The sequence below is a fragment of the Schistocerca cancellata genome, chromosome 9, assembly GCF_023864275.1.
Source record: "Schistocerca cancellata isolate TAMUIC-IGC-003103 chromosome 9, iqSchCanc2.1, whole genome shotgun sequence".
Classification (NCBI taxonomy): Eukaryota; Metazoa; Arthropoda; class Insecta; order Orthoptera; family Acrididae; genus Schistocerca; species Schistocerca cancellata.
In genome coordinates this window covers 10,852,334-10,876,879 of record NC_064634.1, presented here as the reverse complement: position 1 = coordinate 10,876,879, position 24,546 = coordinate 10,852,334, and the positions used below count along the sequence as shown (strand labels likewise).

The window sequence follows — 24,546 nt, the reverse complement described above, 5'->3', positions numbered from 1 at the left end:
GCAGAAGCAGTAAGAGAGCGGACAGTAACAGGAGAAACAGGAGACAGTAGTAGGACAGAACGAAAGAAACTGTGGTTCAGACAGGCGACAGCCACTGTTTAGGGACACACTAAGAGGTAACGAGTTGGGATGAATGAGTGAGAAAGGGCACCAGAGGGGGTGGGTATGAGCGACATTTGAGAGGTTGACGTGAGTTGCATGTTACGAAAGTGCGAAGTGTTCGCGTGCCAAAATTTTTGAAGGTACTGATTGAGGTAAAATGAGGCATTCGTACCCCACTTTTCAGTCAGTCTTTTAAATAAACAGGAACAGATTCGCATTTTTTGCTCTCCGATAGGAACCAGTTTCCTTGGTTGTTCTATGCTTTAATTTGCTGTAACTCTGCTTTTATAAGTATAGTTATTTCACTTTATAAGTCACCATTACTGCGCAACTGTTGGTGGTTAGAAAATTCTAACAGAGATACAAAAGCGAGCGGTACGTAAAAAACTTGACCACTCTTGTAGTAAATAAATCGTAGCAAGGCAGACAAAATGGTTGGCTGTATCTTCAAGGACTTCCTTAGCCAGCCGTCCTCATTGCAGTCCGCTACCAATTAAAGACATTGACGTAAATAATACACACGTTTCAAACGCAAATAACTGTACACATGAGCTCCATCTGACGGTAACACCCACGCCGACTCCAATTCTGGCACACTTGTGACGCATGCTGTGACGTGGAAGCAGCCTCCAACATTACCGAGGACAGCCACGTTCCAGCTCAACTCTAAAAGTATTCCCTAAAGGGGTACCAACAGAGCACTGTAGTACCGTTACGGTATGTACGAACCGAATTCCACGCTACCGAAAACAACACTTGCAAAGGTTGAAAATCCGCTTCCGTCCAAATTCATCACGAACCCATAACCATCTACATCTACGTCTACATCTTCGTTTACATCTACGCTCACGCCACCTTATCGTGTGGGGGCGGAGGATACTTTGTTTACCGCTCTCACTTCCGCCCTTTCCTGCTCCAGTCGTGAAGCTTCTGCTGGAAGACAGATTACTTATGGGCCTCCGTGTCAGTCCGAATCTCTCTAGCCTCGTCTTCATGGTCGCTTCGCTAGATATACGTAGGAGCAACGATTGTGGTTGTTGACTGCTCTTGTATCTTAACCTCTTTGAATTTTAAAAGTGAACCAGACCTTGATGCTGGCTAAAGCAGGAGACAAGTTTAGCCGAAATTTTTGCGAAGAACCTAACGGTGTTCCGAAACGATACACTAAACACAGTTGGCGGTGGCGTGTTCGTTATTGTTAGAAGTAGTTTATCTTGTCGCGAAATTGAAGTACCTACATAGTTTGTCATTTACTATGGGCGAAGGTCGTTCTTGGCAAGCGGAATAAAATAATTCGATCCTTTTACCGACCTCCCAATTCAGATGATACGATTGCTGGGAGGTTCAAAGAAAAGTCGAGTTTAATTTCAAACACATAACCGACTCATGCAACTATAGTTGGTTGTGACTAATTTACCCTCTGTGTGTTGACGAAAACATGTTTAAATCCGGAGGTATTATGCATAAAACATCATCCGAAATTGAGCTAAATGCAGTCTCTGAAAATTTTAAAACAGCTAGTTGATGAGCCCACACGAATAGTAAACGGTTGTGAAAACACACTTGACCTCTTAGCAACAAATAATCGTGGGCTAATGACAAGCATCAAAACGGATACAGGCATCAGCGAACACAGGGTTGTCTAAGCGAGGTTGTTTTTGGAGAATTTGGGGGTTAGAATATCCAAACGAAAAACATACCTGTTCAAAAAGCAGATAAAAATTCACTTGACGCCTTCCTGAGAGACAAACTCCACTCTTTCTAAATTAACAATGTAAGTGCAGACCAGATATGGCGTGAATTCAACGAAATAGTATCGGCAGTCATTGAGATTTATACTAAAAAAAAATAAACGAACGACGGAGCTGGTCCTTCTTGGTACCAAAACTGGTTACAATACTGTTGCAGAAACAACGAATAAACACGCCAAATTTAAACGGACACAAAATCTCCATGATTGGTGATGTCTTACAGAAGCTCGAAATTTAGCGCGAACTTCAATGCGAGAAGCTTATAATAGTTTCCACAACAAAACTTTGTCTCGAAACCTTGCATAAAATCCGAGATTCTGGTCGTATATGAGGTATACTAGCGGCAACACACAATCCCTTCGTTGTGCTATAACAACAGACCAACTATCGACGACAGTGCTGCCAAAGCAGAGTTACTAAACACAGCCTTCCGAAATGCCTTCACAAAAGATGAGGTAAATATTCCAGAATTACAATCAAGAACAGCTGCCAACACGAGTAACGTAAAAGTAGATAACCTCGGAGTAGTGAAGCAACTTAAATCACGTAACAAAAGTAAGTCTTCTGGTCCAGACTGTACACCACTTAGGTTCCTTTCGGAGTATGCTGAAACAATAGTTCCATACTTAACTGTATACAACCGTTCGCTCGACGGAAGATCCGTACCCAAAGATTGAAAAGTTGCAACGGTCACACTAATATTTGAGATGGTCTGAGTTACGTGACTGGATTCGTGATCTCCTGTCACAGATATGACAGTTCGTAGTAACTGACGGAAAGTCATCGAGTAAAACGGAAGTGATTTCGGACGTTCCCCAAGGTACTGTCATAGGCCCTTTGCTGTTCCTTATCTATATAAACGATTTAGGAGACCACGTGTAAACCCGTCTTCGGTTGTTTGCAGAAGATGGTGTCGTTAATCGACTAGTAGTCATCTGAAGATCAAAACTAACTGCAAAACGATTTAGAAAAGATGTCTGTATGGTACAAAAATTGGCAATTGACCCTAAATAACGGGAAGTGTGAGGTCACCCACATGAGCGCTAAAAGGAATCCGTTAAAATTCGGTTACACCATAAATCAGACAAATCTAAAGGCCGTAAATTCATCTAAGTACCCAAGAATTACAATTACGAACAACTTAAATTGGAAGAAACACAAAAAATGTTGTGGGGAAGCCTAACCAAAGTTTGCATTTTACTGGCGGGGCACTTAAAAAATGTAACAGACCTACCAATGAGACTGCCTACACTACGCTTGTCCGTCCTCTTTTAGAATACTGCTGCGCGGTGTGGGATCCTTACCAGGTACGACTGACTGAGTCTATCGGGAAGTTCAAAGAAGGGCAACATGTTTTGTCTTATCGCGAAATAGGGGAGAGTGTGTCACTAAAATGATACAGGATTTGGGGTGGACATCAATGAAACAAAGGCGTTTTTCGTTGCGGCGCAATCTTCTCACGAAATTTCAATCACCAATTTTCTCCTCCGAATACGAAAATAATTTTTTGACGATGACCTACATAGGAAGAAACGACCATAATAACAAAATAAGGGAGATCAGAGATCGCACAGAAAGATATAGGTATTAGTTTTTTCCGCGCGCTGCACGGGATTGGAGTAATAGATAATTGTGAAGGTGGTCCGATGAACCCTCCGCCAGGCACTTAAAATGTGATTTGCAGACTATCCATGTAGATGTAGATTCAGATGCTGAATGCCTCTCTTGCAGCGTCTGCTGCAGGAGTTGGTTGAGCATCTCTGTGACGTTGCCGCGCTTAGCAAGTCAAGCTCTAACGAAATACGATCTTCTTTGGATCTTCTCTCTTCTGTTCACCGAATCTGATACGGGTCCCACACTGCTTGGTCGAACGAGGGTTTCCTAAGAGTCACCTTGGAGGGTGGACTACATTTCCTGAGCATTCTTCCAGTAGATCTCAGTCTGACACACACTAAGTGGATATGACTGCTTCCAGTCATTGTTCTTCAGTCACTCTTTCTGACTATTTACGTGCAATACGTTACATTTGTTTGTTTTGAAGGTCAACGGCCAATCCCTGTACCAAGCTGTGATACACTGCAGGTCTTTCTGTATTTCGTTACGATTTTCTAGCGTTGCGATTTCTCTGTACAGAACAGCATCGTCCGACGTTATCCACTAGCTTATTATATACGTGGTGTTTGTTGTAACTTGGGACCACTAAATACCTTGGTCGGATGAATGGTTTGGGGGGAAATGGGGGGGGGGGGGGGGACCAAACAGTGATGTGTTCGGTCCCATCGGTTTAGGGAAGGATGGGGAAAGAAGTCGGCCGTGTCCTTCCAAGGGAACCATCCCATCATCTGCCAGAAGCGGTTTAGGAAATCACGGAAAACGTAAATCAGGATGGCCAGACGTGGGTTTGACCGTCTCTCGGTTGAATACCTTGGTAACTACTCACCGTACGAAAAAAATGTTCTAGGTGAAAAGTTAATATTAGTACAGAGGACAACCGTGTGCGGCAACTGCCCACCTAACACCACCCCTCCGGCGTCGGAGGGATGAAATTCGCGTTTTCAATGGGGAATCCTCTTTTATTGCGTATTCGTATTGTATCCTAAAAATAAGTACGGTTTATTAAACCCATTGTTTCCCATTCGCGGTGCATGGTGCTGTATTCGATAAATATCAAGTGTGGATGTTTTTGCAATTAAGATCCGACGCATTTTATTCTACGTTTCATTTACGGCGTAAAAATAAACTTGTGTTCTAACTGTTGATACTGATGTTTAAAAGTTACTTGAGTGTTGCAAATGCGTCTGTAAAGTACAAATAAAATTAACGAAGTTTTCTACTGACTACGGAGTTGGTTGTCGTGAGTCGTAAAACTATCGGAATGCTTGATTTCGTTGGCCGCTCTCTAACCCCGCCACGAGAGTGCCTGATTTCGGTGTGTGTTTCAATCCAACCGCCATAAACTCTCGCGCCGGCTACTATGCAGCTACCGGCTGAATACAGGAACCACAGCCACTGCAACAAGATAAAATGTCCATGAAGTGGCAGTAACAGGCACACGTGTCACGGATACTCAGCGAAATGAGGCACCCCAATGGCGAGGACAAGGGGTCTCGCCGATATCAGACGTCCCTAAGGGAACACAGCTGTAACATCCAGGTCTTCGTTCCCCGATCACGCTAAACGTAGTTTCTAACCACGCATTGAAACGGGTTACCCGCATGGTAGTGTACTATCCAATTTTCAACACTAAAATACATTTCTAATAGAGATGTCAACCGTCAGAACATAAAGGTTTTTCATTTACATCGTAAATGAAACGTAGAATCAAATGAGTCGGTTGTTAACTGCAAAAACAGGCACTCTTGATATTTGTCTATTACAACGCCATCTACCACGGCGGAAAATCAACAGTCTGCGTAAACCGTACATATTTTTTGGCGTAGAACCGGAAATTGCAACAAAAATCGGGGGGGGGGGGGCCAAGGGGGGAGGTTCCGATTTGAAAAGACGCACGCAGGAGCGATGGTTAGGTGGCCTGTTGTAGCACAGACAAATGTTGAATTTTTCGTTCGATGAGTCGTTTTCGAAATGTTTAGATGTCTCAAGTTGAAACAAACACCCCGTATATTGTGAAAAGTAATGGTCCTGTAACACTCCCTTGGGGTACGCTCGAAGTTACTTTTACGTCTGAAGATGTTAGGAAGTAAATGTTTTGTGTTTACGATGAACTCTTCGGTATAATCACTTGTCTGATAATCGGTAGAAGCTTTTGAAATGTGGTGCTACAGAAGAATGAATGGTGGCGATTAGATGAGTAGATCGAATAACTGGTGAGGAGGTAATAAAGTGAAGAGAAAACAAATTTACGGCGCAACTTGAACAGAAGAAGGAATCGGTTGATAGGACACATTCTCATGCTTGGAGGAATAGTCAATTGTTAACGGATGAGAGTGCGCGGGTCTCCCTGCGGGTCTCCCTGCGGGTCTCCCTGTGAGTGTGTGTGTGTGTGTGGGGGGGGGGGGGGGGGGGGGAGAGATTGTAGAAGAAGACCTAGGCAAGAGTAGAGTAGGCAGGTGTTCAAACGAGTGTAGATCGCAGTAGGCATTCAGATACGAAGAGGTTTGAACATGATAGACTTGTATGAAAAGCTGCATCAAACCAGTCCCTCGGCTGAAGACCACAACAGTAACATTAAAGCAGACTAATCATTACGTTAATGTACATTAAGGAGAGAATTTGTCATCACGAAAGTCATTGGAAATTAGTAATTTCCGTATGAAGTTCAAGGCGAAATTTAGCAGATAAAACTGCGTCGAACGTGTAGCTTTCTTGGAGCTTAACAACGAGGGGAAAGTGGCTTTCACTGGGCCCCGGAGGAGGAAGGGGAAGATGCAAGACCGTAAGGTACCTGGCGCGCTTCTGGAAGCCGTGGGTATTGACAGATTCCTCTGCGTAGGTCATCCGGTTTCATCTACACACGCTATCAATGTTTTACTAACCAACCTACAATATGACATCCACAGTGCGGCAGCTGCAAAAATACAAGTATACTAACGGAAGTGGAAAATTTCATACCATGAAACAACAGTCCGATATTTATAAAACTTCGTGGGGATGTTCGCCACATTATGATTAATTCCATTCGAAGCTGTTGTCCGTCACAAACATCTTTTTGAAGAGTGACCTGAACGGGTACAGAGACTATTGCATTCATTGTGACGTAGAAGCAAACAACCTCCTATTGTCACCTAAGGAATTTCTTGCCATATCTGAAACACACACTGTATTAGTCCCTGAAGATTGCTGGATGCAGGATCATACTCAAGTAGACATCTTTTTATCACATCCTAGACATGCTCTATGCCATGGACTACAAATCCGGGTACTGGATAAGGCAGCCAGTGATCTGCACTTTCATACAGGCACTTGTGGAGTGAGCTACTGGGTACGAGTCCTGCGTTATCTTCCTGGAATAAGTCATTTGATTCGTTGGCCATTAATGGTATGTATGACAACAGCATTTAATATTCCTGCCACATACTGGCGAGCATTCAACTCCAACAATTATCAAATAAGTCCTCTATATCCAACAGCTCCCTCACCATGTTTCTACCTGTACGTCTGTACTCTGCGAACTACTGAAATGCGTGGGACAGGGTATGTTCCACTGTGCCAGTTATTAGGTTTTATCCCGATCCATTCACGTACGGAGCGCGGGAAGAATGACTTTAAATTACTGTGCGTGCTGTAATTAATCTAACCTTTTTCTCACTGTCCGTACGGGAGCGCTATGTAGAGGTTTGTAAGACACACTTACAGTCGTCATTTAAACTTGGTCCTTGACACTGTCAGCAGACTTTCTCGCTACATTTTCTGTCTTCAAGTCTGGCAGTTCAATTCTTTCAACACCTTCATGGCATTCTCCGCGGGTCAAAGAAGCATGTGCGCATTCCTGCTGCTCTTCTTTATATACGTGCAATATCGCCAGGAAGTCCTGTTTGGGACGCGTCCCTCCACTTGAGCAATATTCTAGGACAGATCGCGTGAGTATTTTGCAAGTAATCTCCTTTGTACACAGACTGCATTTGCGCAGTATTCTACCCATAAAGCGAAGTCTGCCACCTGCTTTATCTATCTGATCGTTTCATTTATGTCCTTACCGAGTGCTACGTCCAGGTTTTTGTATCAGTTTACCGATTCCAGCTGTGACTCACCGATATTATATTCACAGGATACCATTTTTTCGCTTTGTGCAGTATACAATTTTACATTTCTAAACATTTAAAGCAAGCTGCCAGCCTTTGCAACGCTTTGAAATCTTATCAAGGTCTGACTAAATATTTGTGCAGCTTGATCAAACTGTACTTCGATGCAGATATCTGCATCATCTGCGAAAAGTCTGAGGTTACTATTAATATTGTCATAGATCATCAATATGTAACATGAACAGCAAGGTACGCCCGAAATTACTGTTGCATCTCTCTATTACTCTCCATCCAAAATAACATGCTGTGTCCCCCTCCAACCAAGAAGCCAATTCATTCAGAAATGTCGCCTGATACCCCCATACCAATGTACTTTTGATAAGCGTAGATGTGGTACAGAGTCAAATGGTTAACGGAAATTGAGAAAGACAGCATCTACCTGACTGCGTTGATCGACGACTTTCACGCTGCCGTGTGAGAATAGTGCGAGTTGGGTTTAACATGATCTGTGTTTTCGAAATCCATGCTGTTTGGCAAGAAGGACATCGTTCTGTCCGATATACCTCATTATGTCTGATCTCAGAATACGTTCTAAGATTAAACAACAGATGGGTATGAAAGATACTGTACGGCAGTTTTGTGGATCGCTTCTGCTGTCCTTTCAGACAGCGGGTGGTCCACAAGTCAGCGTTATGCGGCTCGAGAATCGTTGCTTCCTGTGACTTTTCTCCATTTCGTCTTCTGGTACGTTGGTGTCTGTCTGACCACCAAAAACAGAAGCAACACTTATCGATGAATTCCATAGAATACTTCTCGATGTAATTGACTGGATTTTAGAAAAGCTGAGAAGTCGCAAACAGGTACTAGTTGTTTTTTGCTGCATTTATTCCAAATGGCACGTTTCGTGCTCTGCCAATCATAAGATTTCCTGGTCTAAACAATATAACAAATCATTAGTTACACCTTTTTTAAACACCAAATGTTAACAAGAAAGCGCAAAATCAAACTAATATTAATTTCATCGCATGCATTTGAGAGACCGACCTCGTAAATCGGGACAATTGTACAGATAGGTCTCAAATGGGTACGATAAAGTTGATATTAGGAGGCCAATTGAAAAAGTTTTTGCTAAGGTAGCCGCAGACAAAATGGAACGTAGAGAAGTAAAACACATTGCGCCAACGTTTTTTGGACCATTTTCGCAAAATATTGCAAACCTGTACAAAAAGTTTAATGTTCAGGTAGGATTCCAAACGGTTAATAATTTGGGAACGTGTTGAGGCAGTCTGGAATCCGTACAAAATAAGTTCTGTAAGACGAGATAATATAAAGTGCGGACCTTGTGGACGTTTTTACGTGAGAAAAAAAGGGCGAGAGTTCAAAACGAGGTTTAAAGAACGTGGGTATGCGAGCAACAGTAGCTTATCAGGTTTCCATTTAAAAGATGAAAGCCATACGCTGGGAGAATTAGAAAGTAGCATGACAATTCTGCACACAGAGAGGAAGGGAAACAATTTGTTGAAAGGTACAATCTCGTGGCCATACTACAGCGATGCGTCTTTTATTGTGCTTACGTACAGATATACATGTTTGTTGTTTTATTTTACTGTTTTAACGTCCAGTAAACATTTTGGCATATGGATAGCCGCAATAATAAATCACGAAATGGGACAAATGTCTTAAGATTTTATGTTTGACGAATAGTCAAGAAGTGTAATTGCAAATCTAAACAAATCCTTTTGTAATCTTTGACAAGGTATGTTTTTCCACGACCAAATACTTTTTACAAAAATTTTGTAATTTACTTTGTGTTTTGTACTACTGCGATGTGTGTGTGTTAATGTGCCTACGTGGAGGCAACACACCGTGTCCGTCAAGCATGATCCGTTGTACAGGTATCTCCTGGTCTGTGTCATACAATGACAATTTTGGAAGTACATTCAGCGGCATATGGGAATACTGCCTGCGAAATTTATTGCAAATACACTTAGTAGCACAGAATTAATAAATTTAAACGTCATGGGTGATAAGGCAGTTTTTCACGCTTCTCGTTGTTTATGACGTATCTCCCGAATTATGTTATCTACGTTGTTCTTACCCCCCACAGAGATTGTTGCCTGACACAGGAAATTATTATGTATTCATATCGACGTTGCACCTGCATGTTTTGCAATGTCATGTGTGCACTTTGCATTACGTCATCTCTGTCGTCTCATGTATTGGAATCCAGCAAATAACTTTCTTGGTCCCTCTACAATTCTTTCTGGCTACACTTCCCGTCCACCTCAACATCACTTTAATTACAGCGATCATTATGAGTTTCACTCCAGTTTGTGGTTGCTTGTTCCCTTGTCTCTCTTAATTTGCACCATGGGTCCTTCCATCGCTCAGTCAACAATTCCCACATTTTTCTCATCAAACGTCCACGTGTCACGGGCATAAGTCGAAATTGACAACACACTGATCGTGGGTTTTAATTTTTCAGGCACACCGGGAGTTTTGTTCTGAAAATCCTAGCTTCAGCTACCAAGAGCCTTTCTGCTATTTTTACTCCTCTTTTTGCATCTTTTCCTGTCCAAGCAAGCAAGTTCTTCAGCTGCCCTAAGTACTGACTAACCAACTGTCCAACTTCATTGTTAATTTCCATCTCAGTCTTATTGCAGTTGGCTTTTAGGCCAACTTTCAAACATGTTTTTTAAAGAAAAGGAATATTAGGTTTTAAGATTCCGCTGACAAGGACGTCATCAGAGACGAAGGAGAAAGATTAACTGGGGGAAGGAAATCGGACGGGTTTTTTGAAGGAAACCATCCCACTATTTAATCTGTTTAGGGAAACCACAGAAAGAACCTAAATGTGTGTGGTGGGACGGATTTTTGAGCCTCGTACCCTCCCCTCCCCCCCCCCCCCCATGCGAGCAACAGTGGGACAACGTGGAAGACAGAGTGAGAGGAGACAGCAGCAGTAGGAAGGAAGAAATGAGACAGTAGTAGGAAGAGAGGAGAGAGGAGACAGCAGTAATGGCACAGAACGAAGGAAAGTGGCTGTGACACACAAAGAGAAGGTCAATGAGTTGGGTTGAATAACTTGCTGGGAATGAACAAGTGGAAGTGGATGGGTATGAGCACTTAGTGCTGGACTAGCGGGGGAATTTCAGCGTTATTTGATTCCTATTTTATATCTTTGCGTTCCACTTATTGTGCCACACATTCTGTTAAACTCAGTTTTTTCCAATATCATGGTCTTCAAAAAGAAACCATGTTAACCCAAAGTGAGTAGATTTGCTGACATCTTTCATGAGTTGTTAATAAGCAACTTGCAGAGAACATGAGGCGGACAACAAAATGCCACTGATTTTATTGCACGCAACGAAATTTCAGAATTGCGCTGTTCCATTACTTTATTCTGTTCAAACAGGGCTCGCTGTAATATATGTTCAGAAGTTGAAACTATTACTTGATCGTCGGTTAGCAAGCTCGTCAAGCGAAAGCTATCGTCAAAACTTAGAGGTTTTCTTTACCATTATCGAATAAGGTCGTCAATGTATAAAGAAACGTGAAAGAAAAAAATTTACAATAAACGTACGTATCGAGGCCTGCAAAAATAGTACGTTGAAATATGGTAATGAAACCAGAATGTCGTCTCCATGTGAAAGAGAGCTGTACTGAATCATTCTTTAGATAATCTATAAATACTGAGCGCAATAAAAAGCACAGAAGCCTAGAAATTAAGAGACAGTGATGAGATATACGAAAACATATAAAAACAAATATTAGGATGGTGCGTAATTTCGTAGCGTTTTTGTTTGTCATGTTGGTATTCCGGCTGCTAAGGGTTTAATTATCAATTGTCATTTTTTATTTGTAGTTCACCGTTGTTATACGAGTTTACATATTGTCATTGGGAAGTAGTGGAGCTGTGGACTCCACCATATGGACAAATCTAGACATTTCCAACACATTGAGTTCAGTAGAGGGGCAGTGGAGGAAACCAGAAACATATGCACCCTGTGTGTCCATAACGCCACTGGACAGAGTACGGCAAGAAAATGGTTCTGTCTTTTTTGAGGAGGATCGTTATGGCCGTGACCACTTTCAGGAACAACTTCCGGGTTTTATGAAGATTATTTAAATGCGTTAGTCCACAGTGATCCACGTCAGTATAGTCGAGACGTGGCAGATGTGGTCAACTGTGACCATTCCACCAATGTGCGACATTTGCATGGAGTGGGGAAGGTTCAAAAATCGGGTGTACGAGTCCGCATGCTCTAAGCCAAATCACAAAAAATCGGCGGGTCGTCATAGGTGCACCTCTGCTTGCCCGTCATCAGTTGGCTCGTAAACAACACCGACCATCCCTATCTTGTATCGTTGATGGTGACGGTAAATGGTGTCTTTATGCTAATATAAGGAAAAGAAAGATTGTTGAGAGCAAAAAATGCAACTCATCGTAGAAAGACTCACGCACATCCACTAAAGATAATGTTATGCATCTAGTGGAACATTGACAGTACCACAGATTGTTGCTCCGAGGTGCAACCATCACAGCTGACATTTACTGTCAACAAATGAGATGTCTTGTAGGCGCAGTCCAAGAACAACTCCAGGAAGACTGCGTGGGATGAAGCACGGTAGCGCCCGCCCTCCCGCCCGCTGCTAGACTGACAACCACTGTACAGGAGTTGGCTGCCATTCCGCACCCACGTTATTCACCCGATCTTGCTCCCTCAGATTTTCACGTTTACCGCAGTGTGCGATTTGTTCTTTTACCAGTGGGGGGGATGTCTTAGGGGCTTAGTATAATAACATATGTTACTAGCTTGAACCGTGGCGTTACCCATGCTTAAACAGTTATTTACAAATAGATATTAATGCCGAAACTCACTATTCACGTGTATACACTATCAGAAAAGCCATCTCTTGTTATATCTTTAAAAGTACATTATAGGTAAAGCTTAGTTACAAAATCATCTACATACAGGTATACGACGGGAATTCAAAAGTAAAGGCACATTTGTGAAAAGCAGTACTTATTCTGATGATAAAAAACTGAAACAAGCGTTATTTTTCTACGTAACCTCCCTGGACTTCAATGCAGTTTTCCCAATGTTTTAAGAGTTTTTTTATTTCATCAGAAAATACGTTTTTCGGTTGCATCTGTAACCAATTTCGCACCGCAGCAATGACGCCTTCATCACTTTCAAATCTTCCCTGTAGTGCTTCCGTTAAGGGTCCAAACACGTGAAAATCACTTGGGGCCAGGTCTGTACTGTATGGTGTATGTTCCAGCACCTCGAATCGCAACTCCTTTATTGCGTCCGTTTGGCAGAATGTGGGCGAGGATGACACCTCTTCACAGTTTTCCACGACGTTTGGATCTGATTGCAGGTTTTAGTTTCGTACGCAACACATCACATCCACCATACAATACAGACATGGCTCTAAAGCCTGGTTTATGCTGGGGCGACGTCTTGCAACATTGGTGGCATGCTACAGAAATGTGGCGTGCGTCGTCTTTTAGCATGCTACAAAAAGCAACATCTTGCGGCGTATGTTGCATGTGGCAGGTTAATTTATACCGAAGCAACAGAATTTGTGCCACATGAGTGTCAGTCTTGCAGTATAAAGGATGATAAAGTATTGCAGCGGCGGCCTACTTGGTACTTGCACATGCAGCTAACAACGGAAATGAAAACCAGAGGAAAAGAAAACCATGGTGGAAGAGAAGAGTAAAGAAGGTCCACGAAATAGTATCCCAGGAACTAGAAGCAGATGATGGTGCGTTATTTAGTAATGTGTGCTTTCTCCCAGGCGCGTTAGTCCGCGCCATACCGTTGCCAAAAGGTGGCCTAACGATAAATGTTCGCACAGGTACCGGGCCGGTCACCACCCTGTGTCAGGGCCCGGGGTGGGAATTTCAGCCCCCAGCTTGCCCAACTCTGCGGTGCGACTGCTGCGGTATGGCTGCCACACTACTCCCCTCGCAAGCCCGCAAGTAAACGGATGACGCACCTTAGGCGAAAGCAACAATGGCAACATGAGAATGATTTAGTTGTAAATGTTTTGAAATGCTTAACTACTACATAACACTTTTTCAAAATTAATAAGCAAACATTAATAGTATTAATAGTAAGACTGTATTAAAAACTTTCAGTGTTCGGCTCCACAAATTTAAATTATATGTAAAGTTTTACTGCAATGCGTGGAAAATAAACATCCCAGGTTGAGACGCATAAACTAAAGCCAGAGGAGGGGATGGTCTGATGCAGAGGGGGGGGGGGGGGATCCCCCCATCCCCCCCTGCAAATCGCACACTGGCTTTACCGCTCTATCGAACAGCGTTGAAGGAACTTCCTTCCCTTATGGAAATGCGTTCCAAACGTGGCTCAAGGAGTTTCTGTTCAAAACCACTATTTCCACAGACACACAAGAAAAGTTACCTCAGCATTGGGAGACAGTTGTTAATTGGGAAGGAGAATTCAATATTGATGATAGAGCCTCTGCTGTGTGTATCTGTGGTGTTTATTAAAGTTATCGAAAAATACTGCGAACTTATGCTTCAACGCAATAAGCAAAAGGCTTATTTCTGAACATTTAGGTCGGTGTAACACATTCATTCAAACGCATCTCCAAGGAACCTTGGGAATAAATTTAACTGAATCTGGTAAGCTTTTTTTAGATTTCGAAATACGCGACATGAAAGCGGCAGAAGCAGTACAAAGAAAAATTTTCAGAAGGAAAGTATTAAATTTAGAAAGTTTTAAAGGCACAAGCAAGAAGCCAAACTATCTGAAGCGGTCTGGTGGAAGAAGGAAAAGACACGACGAAATTACGAAATATTGAAGAAAAGGAAAACATCAAATACGAAACACTTGCTGTTGTTCTGCAAAATCATTTATTTCGTCACGAACGGAATTTTGGCTTCTTTAGCCAGCGTTAGGGGACATCTGAATGTCGCAAACACGCAAAATGACACGCAAATTACACATGTTATTTGCACAGAAGATACACAGGAAAGTAATGCTCTCTTGTATTTTGCTATATAAACACTCGACAAGTTATTTTTGTATCTTCTGTACTAGTAATATAGGTAATTCGCTCTTCGTTTTATCTGTGTTTGCGACATTCTATAGTCAACTGAAGATGGCCGAAGAAGCCGAATACCGGATCGTGACGAAAGAACTTTGCAAATCAGGAGATGTTTCCTACTTTATATTTTGTTTGCAGAATTTGTTTCTGGTCCTGACTGAAGTTGACATGTGGACGGTCAATGTGCTACGGAGTGACGAGGCACATGGTACACTACAGGGCACAGTGAATGCACATAACTGCCGACTTTGGGGTGCTGTTGAACAGCGTGTTTTTTTTTTTTTTTTTTTGTTTGTGGTTTTAGGGCGCAAAACTTCTATGGTCATTAGCACCCAGCCCGTGACTTAAGACAGTAAAAAACCGAAATTGAAAACCAGCAGCAATGGGAACAAAGTCAGAAAATCGGAGAAACTAAAAATAGAAGAATGCTTAAAAATCTGCTACAGAAAGGGGGTGGTTGTCCCCAAAAAAAGCTTCAAATGACTGACGTCATTTCACTGTCACTAATAAACTGGAGAACGCGGTCGGCTGAGCGCGTGTCATCTGCTAAAATCGACGATAAATCAGGCGATAGCTGTAGACGGGAGCGTAACGGATTAAAATAGGGGCATTCAATTAAAAGGTGTCTTACCGTCCACAGCTGAGAGCAGTGGGGACAGAGTGGGGGAGGATCGCCGCTTAAAAGATGTCGATGGCTAAAACGACAGTGCCCTATCCGGAGTCTAGCTAAAATTACCTCCTCCCGACGACGCGTTCGGGAGGAAGAGGTCCAAGCGCAAGGAAGGGCTTTCACTTCCCGCAATTTATTACGGGGAAGTGCCGACCAATGCGCATGCCATAAATGAGCAACTTGGCGACATAAACCGCTCCGTATATCGGTGAAGGGAAGCGACTGAATAGCTGGCCGAGGAAGAGAGACTGCAGCCTTGGCCGCTATATCGGCCGCCTCATTCCCACAGATACCAGCGTGTCCCGGGAGCCAGAGGAACGCCACCGAGACACCCCCCAGGTGGAGCAAGCGCAGACAGTCCTGAATCCGGTGGACCAGAGGGTGCACAGGGTAAAGAGCTTGGAGACTGAGGAGAGAGCTGAGAGAATCTGAGCAGATAACGTACTGTATCCGCTGATGGCGGCGGATGTAGTGGACAGCCTGGAGAACAGCGTAAAGCTCCGCAGTATAAACCGAACATTGGTCGGGAAGCCGAAAGCGATTTGGGGTGTCGCCAACAATATAGGCACTCCCTACACCTAACGATGTTTTCGAGCCGTCGGTGTAAATAAATGTGGCGTCCGTCATTTGTGCACATAGAGCAGCAAATGCCCGACGATAAACAAGTGTAGGGGTACCATCCTTGGGAAATTGACAAAGGTCACGGAGCAGGCAGATCCGGGGACGGAGCCAAGGCGGTGCTGTACCCCAAGTTGTCAAGAAGGTTTTAGGAAAGCGGAAGGAAAGAGAATGGAGCAGTTGACGGAAGCGGACTCCCGGGGGTAGGAGGGAGGAGGAGCGGCCTGCATACCCTACATCAAAGGAGGCGTCGAAAAAAAGGTCGTGGGCTGGATTAGCAGGCATGGAAGACAGATGGCTAGCATAACGACTCAGGAGGACTGCTCGCCGATTGGACAGCGGAGGTTCAGCAGTCTCAGCATAAAGGCTTTCCACAGGGCTAGTGTAAAAAGCTCCAGACACTAAACGTAATCCACGGTGGTGGATAGAATCGAGACGCCGAAGGATAGACGGCCGAGCAGAGGAGTAGACTATGCTTCCATAATCCAATTTCGAGCGCACTAAGGCGCGATAGAGGCGGAGAAGGACCACTCTGTCCGCTCCCCAGGAGGTACCATTCAGGACACGGAGGGTGTTGAGGGATCGCAGACAGCGAGCCGAAAGATAGGAAACGTGGGAGGACCAGCATAGTTTTCTGTCAAACATAAGACCCAAGAATTTAGCGACGTCTGAAAACGGAAGGTTGACAGGACCTAGATGTAAGGAGGGCGGAAGAAACTCCTTACGTCGCCAAAAATTGACACAAACGGTCTTACAGTGAACAGCGTGTTGTGCACCAAGAGCCGTTGCACTCTCCATACGAACACTTTTGTTCTCGGTCCTCACAGAAGAATACACGTAGGGGACCTGTCAAGTTTACCACGTCGTCTGTACGTTGAGGCCTTTCACAGCATATGGCTTTGGAGGAAACCACTGTTTACACGCAAGATGGCGCAACACGTCATGTCGTTCGCGCAGTGGAAGATCAGTTTAATGCAACCCTCCGCGAACGTGCTGTCTCCAGAGGTTTTCTAGATGCATGGCTTGCAAGACCACCTGATCTGAAGCCACGTGACATTGGGCTCTGGGGGATATCTAAAAGAACGCGTTTACCAGAAACACGTTCTGATCTCTACCCGATCTGAAGGCTGGGATACAGGAAGAGTTGCTCAGATTCCACCGGAACAGCTGCGAGAAACCGTTGGTCACGTTTTACGGATGCAGCATCTCGCAGACTTCTCCGGTGCTAGTATTAAACAAATTGTGTAACCGGAGGTTAGTAATAAAATCAACATTACGCCTTTCTCACTTGTTCCATCTTTCCTGCTTATGTCCCGTTGCTAATCCATTATATATGAAAATATTTCTGTAGGTCTTTTGTGTTCGCCGCAGCATCTTTGCGCCTGATGGCCAAAATTTGTACTAATTTTTTTTCTGGCGCAAATCGGTTTCGTATTAGAATAACTATCAAGCTTCGGTGCCGTACGTGATTACATGCGAAAATGGGCCTCTGCTGGTAGCTGTACTTTAATTATAAGCATCCTTTATCTCTGAGAAAAGAAACCGAAATGGATATGGGAAGCCAAAAGAGATTTAGAAATAAGAGCGGAAGAAGCAGTAGAAAGAGATATTTTCAGTAGAAAAGTGTTTAATCTAGAACGTTTGCAAGGCACAAATTAAGTCAACACGTGTGAAGTGTTGTGGATGTGAAAGAAAAAGAGACGAGGGAAAGAAATACAAAATGGAAAACACTTCATGATGTTCTTCAAAATTAGTTTCATTTCGCAACGAACTGGCTTTCGGCTTCTTCGGCCATAGTCAGATAATGTCTGAAACAGAAAATATGACGTGCGAATGACCCGTTTGTACAGAAGATACAAATGTAAGTGGAATGTTTGCATAGGAAAGAAATACTTTCTTATAGTTTCCTATACAAACACTCTACATGTAATTATTTTTTTACCTTTCGTACTAACGATATCTGTGCAATTCGCCCGTCATTTTATTTGCGTTGGTGACATTCAGTTGTCACTTGACGGTGGTCTAGGAAGCAGAAAGCCGGTTCTTGACGACATATAATTTTGCAGATCAGGACATGTTTCCTGCTTAATACTATGTTCCACCGGGCAGTGTCGGAAAATTCAGTTAATGAAAAGAGGAAATCTATATGGAAAAATAAGTGAACATGATGACCTAAATCCCACCATGGAGGGCAAACAACTTGAAAGAGTACAGTGTGCAAAATTTCTGGGTATGCAAATTGATGAGAAGATAAACTGGAAGTACCATGTGGTGAGCTTAGCACAAACTAAATTCAGCATGTTTTGTACTTAGAATAATTTCAAGAATTTGTAGTAATGACTGTACCAGATTAGTATATTTTGGCTATTTTCAGTCCATTGCATCCTATGGGATAGTATACTAGGGAAAACAAATTGTCGTCTAAATGAGATTTTACAAAACCCGATATTCGGATAATGACCCAGAGCCCACTTCAAACACATTGTAGCCCCCTTTCTAAGGCATTGAAAATTTTAACAATTCCATCATTATACATTCTGAAATGTCTGTTAGTGATCAAAAGAAATCAGGACAAAATGAAAACCAATACAGACTACCATAATTACGTTACACGGAAATGTAAAGATCTCCACTTACAAACTGTAACAAGGACCTGAAGTCAGAAACCTGTGTGTAATCAAGGCATCAACCTTTTTAATGCACCACCGAATCATATCAAAGAGCTCGGAAATGAGGATAAATTTAAAACTGATATAAAGAATCAGATGCTTGACAAATGTTACTACAGTGTAAGTAAATTTATACGCTCAACTGTATTAGAATATATAGAACCACATGCTTGACAAGTGTTCTTACAGCGTAAGTGAATATCTCTGCGCAACATCTATAAAAATACATGTTTCAGTTAATGTGACAAATGTAATTACATCAATGAATATGTCTGTGAGGCACATAAGATTAAGAACCACATGCTTAACAAATGTCACTACAGTATAAATGAATAGCTATGCTCGACAGTATAGGAGTCTATGATATAAATATGACAAATGAAATCACAACATCAAGGAATAAGTCTGTGAAGCACGTAAGAAATTATGTTATAAAAACACTTATTAGTTGTATATTGTATTAAACATAAGATAGATTCATATGAATTCAGCATAGAAATTTTTTTTGTAATGCTATTATATAGTTGTTAAAATGTATCCTGATAAATCGTACATCATAAATGTGATTATTGGGATGATAAATAAATAAGGAGGAATTACAACGGTCACGTAGTCCCTAGTGGCCAAAACGGATGAAAAAAGAAATCCGTGTCGAAAATCAGCTTTCTCAGTTACCCACATTACTATATCATTTATGTTGATAATATTTGATGATGACGACGACAATAATAATAATAATAATAATAATAATAATAATGAGAAAAAATTGAAAAATACATCCAACTGGCTGAGAAAGTCGAGGACATGTGGCATCAGGATAAAGTTGACATTATACCAATTATACTATCAACTATAGGAGTCATACCACACAATATCCACCAGTACATCAATGCAATACAGCTACATCCAAACATATATACAACTACAGAAGTCTGTAATTATTGATACATGTTCAATCACCCGAAAGTTCCTAAATGCAATATAACATATACCGCACAGTTAGAAGGAAGTCACGCTTGATCAAGGTCCGCGTCACTTTTCATTTTTGACCAGACATAACGTCTGAGAAAAAGAAATAATAATAATAAATTCACAAAATGATATTAAACATTTGGGAAACAGAACAGATCCCTTCTGAATGGAAATGCGCACTCATCCATCCACTCCACGAAAAAAGGGGACAAAACTGGACGAAATAATTAAAGGGGTATTTTACTCGTACCGGTCACATAAAATCCTATCAAAAGTTCTCATGAATGGATTAGAAGAACAAGCTGACCCACAAATAGGAGAATACCAGGCTAGTTTTCGCAAGGGACGATCATGCATAGAGTAGATCTGGAATATGAAAATGATTCTCCAGATGAGAAACACCCGAAACACAGTGGTCACTTTTGTAGATTTTAAAAAGGCCTACGACTCAATAGACAGAGTAGCGCTCTGGAAGACGCTGGAAGAATTCAGTATTGACAGAAAGACAAGAGCAATCATTCGGGAAACATTAACTGACACAGTCTCCAAGGTTAAATTTATGGGGGATATCTCGGAACGATTTGAAATCCAAACTGGAGTGCGACAGGGTGACGGACTTTCACCATTACTCTTTTATACCTTTCTTGAAAAAATTATCAGGACATGGGAAAAAGAAGTCAAAGGAATCCAAATTGGCATTAGAAAAGATAATAGATCCAATGTGAAGTGTTTAGCTTTTGCGGATGACCTTGCAATCCGCACAAATAGAAGAGAAGCCACTAACGCCATAGGGAAGTTACACGAAACTGCACAAAGAACTGACCTGCAAATCTCATATGAGAAAACTCAGTACAAATTGCCTATTGTGACAACCCATGGGAAAATCTTACAAGTACCACATCTTAAGTACCTGGGAGAAATCATCCAGCCATCAGGGATCAACCTAAAGGCCAATGGGGAAAGAATAAAAAAACTACAGAAAGCATATAAACTCACGTGGAATTATTATAACAAAAAGTCCATATCCATTAACGCAAAATTGAGGCACTACAACACTGTCTTACTTCGGGAGGCACTGTATGCGTCTGAAACACAAATAGGTGGGCAAACTAAAATCAAAGAAATAGAGAAACAAAGGAAAATTCTCAGGAAAATTTTTGGCCCGATACAAGAGCAAGGAATCTGGAAGAAGAAACCGACATCAGAATTATATAAATACACAGACAAGATTACGGATACAATAAGGAAAAGAAGAATGCAGTTCTACGGACATATCCACAGGATGAATGAAAACAGAATTCGAAAGCGAATTCTTAAAGTCATCAACTCCGGCAGGGGAAAAACAAAATGGATAAAAGAAGTTGAAGAGGATCTCAGACGAGCACACACAACAGTAAACGATGCAGAAAATAGAACTGAATTCAGGAACACCATAAAAAAAACATGAATTTGACACAACACAGAAGAAACCAGGATGCAAATGGACAGCGGAGTGAAAGAAACAATACAGTGAACACATGAAGAAAATTTGGATTCTGAAGAAACACAAACAATCATCATAAAGTAATTCAAGTTCAAACGCTCTCTTAAATGGGAATAATCGAAAATAATAATAATAGATGATAATAATAATAATAATTGTTTTGCTCAGAATACAGGTCTAATAATAATAATAATAATAATAATAATAATTGTTTTGCTCAGAATATAGGTCGGTGCCAAGCTTTATTGAAGCCTATCCGGACGTCGGACAGTAGTTTAAACTAGGGCCTTGTCTGGGATTGTTCCGGATGACCGGTAACCCTAGCACTACGTTCCGCGGGAGTGTTACGTGGACACATACGTCGGTACAGACGCGATCGTTGAAATCTCGGGGACTCACGATTTGGAGCGACGTGGGGCGTGACAAGACTCGGTTTGCGCGGCCAGCGCCGACTGACCTGTAGCCGGCGGCAGGGCTTGTAGCCGTCGGTGGACTTGTAGCGGCCCATGGTGTCCGGCGTGGCTCGCGCTGCGGCAGCCGCGGTCGCACTGGTGACGCGCCGCGCCGCCAGCTGCGTGGCCGGCCGGGCAGTCAGCCGCTGCCCCCACCACCGCCGCCCGCCACCACGCGGGCGCCCGCCCTGCCCGACGTCAGCGCCCGACGTCCAACGTCACTGTCTGGGCGCAGCGCCGGCCGGCCGGACCGACACCCCCGGGATAAGGCCGTCCAGCAGTGTTAGTGACGTCACACTAAGCGGCCCATAGCCGACGCAGTAGTCCACGGACACCTCCGTGCAGACGCGCCTGATGCTAACGATCTTCTGTCCGTCATACAGAATGGAGCGAACTATAATTCGAACCAAATACCAAATTGTATATATTCTTGTAAGCAGCATAAAGGTTCATAACGAAATACCGGTTATATATACGAGCAGGAATAGGTTCTAGAACTCCTCTGAAAAGTGTTTATCTTCAGTACCAGAATGAACATCAAATTGTCAGGTTTTCTAAATAGAAAAGCACTTTGTTAGTAACAGACAGCACTAATGAGACTTGCAGTTGGTGATTTCTACGTGGAAAAGGAAATAAGCTGTAGAGAGATTGAAAATGGTAGGTAATGAGAGCCTCAGCCTTTTGCTCACATTCTTACATGTAATGCACTTGGTTGTTTTTCATTTCCTTACCTTTCATAACATTTTTAATATTGTTTCGAGAAGTGTATCTTCAATAGCAGAGTGAACTTCAAATTGTCAGGCTTTTCTTAAAGGAAAGAGTAGTCCCTTAGTATCACAGTGCAAGACAGAATCTTGTGTTCAGTGATGTCTATGTTAAAAGGAGAACATTTGATATCTATCTTTTGTTTCCATTCTTTATTACTGGGGATACACTTGTAAAAATTCTTGAAAAGAGCTGTCACCATGAACATATGAGTAAATTCACAATAGTCATGTGTTTTATGAGATAAAGCGAACTCTTGTTACCTTATTGTAAACGAAAGTTGTGAGGGTTTTGCTATGTATGACAGTGTTTAAGATAATTTACTTTCAGTGTAATAGCTTGAAAATGTTAAGTCCTGCTGTCAGTTGGCATTTGTCACCACCTGTATGCGAGTTTTAAAGCTAAATAGTGTTCTGACAATTATAAAATAGTGGCAAAGTTCCTCAATCGATTAAACTTATTCCTGCCCGTATATGTAATCGGTATTTCGTTATGAACCTTTATGCTGTTTACAAGAATATATATAATTTGGTCTTTGGTTAGAATTATAGTTCGCTCCTTTCTGTATGACGGACAGCATCAGGCGCGTCTGTACGGAGGTGTCCGTGGACTGCTGCGTCGGCTATGGGCCGCTTAGTGTGACGTCACTAACACTGCTGGACGGCCTTGTTATCCCGGGGCTGTCGGCCGGACACTGCAGTCTGGCCTGTCTGTACCCTCAGCTGGGGCTGGCTCCGCTGAAGGCCCCCACTCGCGCGCCAACTTCGCGCGGCCGACCGACCGACCGACCGACCGACCGAACAGCCTCGTGGCTGCCTACTCACGTCACGACCCATTGCGCTCAGCGCTGTGATTTAAGTTCATCGTGTATATTCTACGAGATCCCAGTTGATTTTGTACAGAAACGGGACTTTGTCTTGGCTATTTTAGAGGTAGCAAAACATAAAATTAAATAAAAAAGCCGGAACAAGGCTGTGGCAAAAAAGTGGCTGATGCAACGGAAGAAATATTTACCCACGTCCTGTCGCAGGCGAAATACCCTCAGACTTCAAGATGAATGTTATGATGCGAGATGCCTGTAATAGGTTCCACAACGAAACATTGTCTCGAAATTTGGTAGAAAATCCGAAGAAATTCTGGTCGTATGTAAAGTACACAAGCGGCAAGACACAGTCAACACCTTCGCTGCGCAGTGCCGATGGTACTGTTACCGACGACTGTGCCGCTAAAGCGGAGTTATTGAACGCAGTTTTCCGAAATTCCTTCACCAGGGAAGATGAATGGAATATACCGGAATTTGAAACACGAACAGCTGCTAGCATGAGTTTCTTAGAAGTAGATACCTTAGGGGTTGCGGAGCAAGTCAAATCGCTTGATACTGGCAAGTCTTCAGGTCCAGATTGGTTCCTTTCAGATTACGCTGATACAATAGCTCCCTACTTAGCACTCATATACAACCGCTCGCTCGCCGATAGATCTGTACCTACAGATTGGAAAATTGCGCAGGTCGCACCAGTGTTTAAGAAAGGTAGTAGGAGCAATCCATCGAACTATATCATTGACGTCGGTTTGCAGTAGGGTTTTGGAGCATATACTGTATTCAAACATTATGAATCACCTCGAAGGGAACGATCTATTGTTACGTAATCAGCATGGTTTCAGAAAACATCGTTCTTGTGCAACGCAGCTAGCTCTTTATTCGCACGAAGTAATGGCCACTATCGACAGGGGATCTCAAAATGATTCCGTATTTCTAGATTTCCGGAAAGCTTTTGACACCATTCCTCACAAGCGACTTCTAATCAAGCTGCGGGCCTATGGGGTATCGTCTCAGTTGTGCGACTGGATTCGTGATTTCCTGTCAGGAAGGTCGCAGTTCGTAATAATAGACGGCAAATCATCGAGTAAAACTGAAGTGATATCAGGTGTTCCCCAGGGAAGCATACCGGGACCTCTGCTGTTCCTGATCTATATAAATGACCTGGGTGACAATCTGAGCAGTTCTCTTAGGTTGTTCGCAGATGATGCTGTAATTTACTGTCTAGTAACGTCACCCGAAGACCAGTATCAGTTGCAAAGCGATTTAGAAAATATTGCTGTATGGTGTGGCAGGTGGCAGTTGACGCTAAATAACGAAAGGTGTGAGGTGATCCACATGAGTTCCAAAAGAAATCCGTTGGAATTCGATTACTCGATAAATAGTACAATTCTCAAGGCTGTCAATTTAACTAAGTACCTGGGTGTTAAAATTACGAACAACTTCAGTTGGAAAGACC

General features: G+C 42.7%; 1 protein-coding gene across 1 annotated transcript in view; it reads right to left on the bottom strand.

Moving 5' to 3' along the window:
* The window catches only part of LOC126101011 (organic cation transporter protein), a 587,316-nt gene extending 565,729 nt beyond the window's left edge, over positions 1–21,587 (bottom strand). The window contains exon 1 of the mRNA XM_049911676.1: positions 21,511–21,587. Coding sequence (XP_049767633.1) covers positions 21,511–21,561 — 51 coding nt within the window. The 5' untranslated portion in view covers positions 21,562–21,587. The remainder of the gene's footprint in view (positions 1–21,510) is intronic.
* Positions 21,588–24,546: the final 2,959 nt, after the last annotated feature.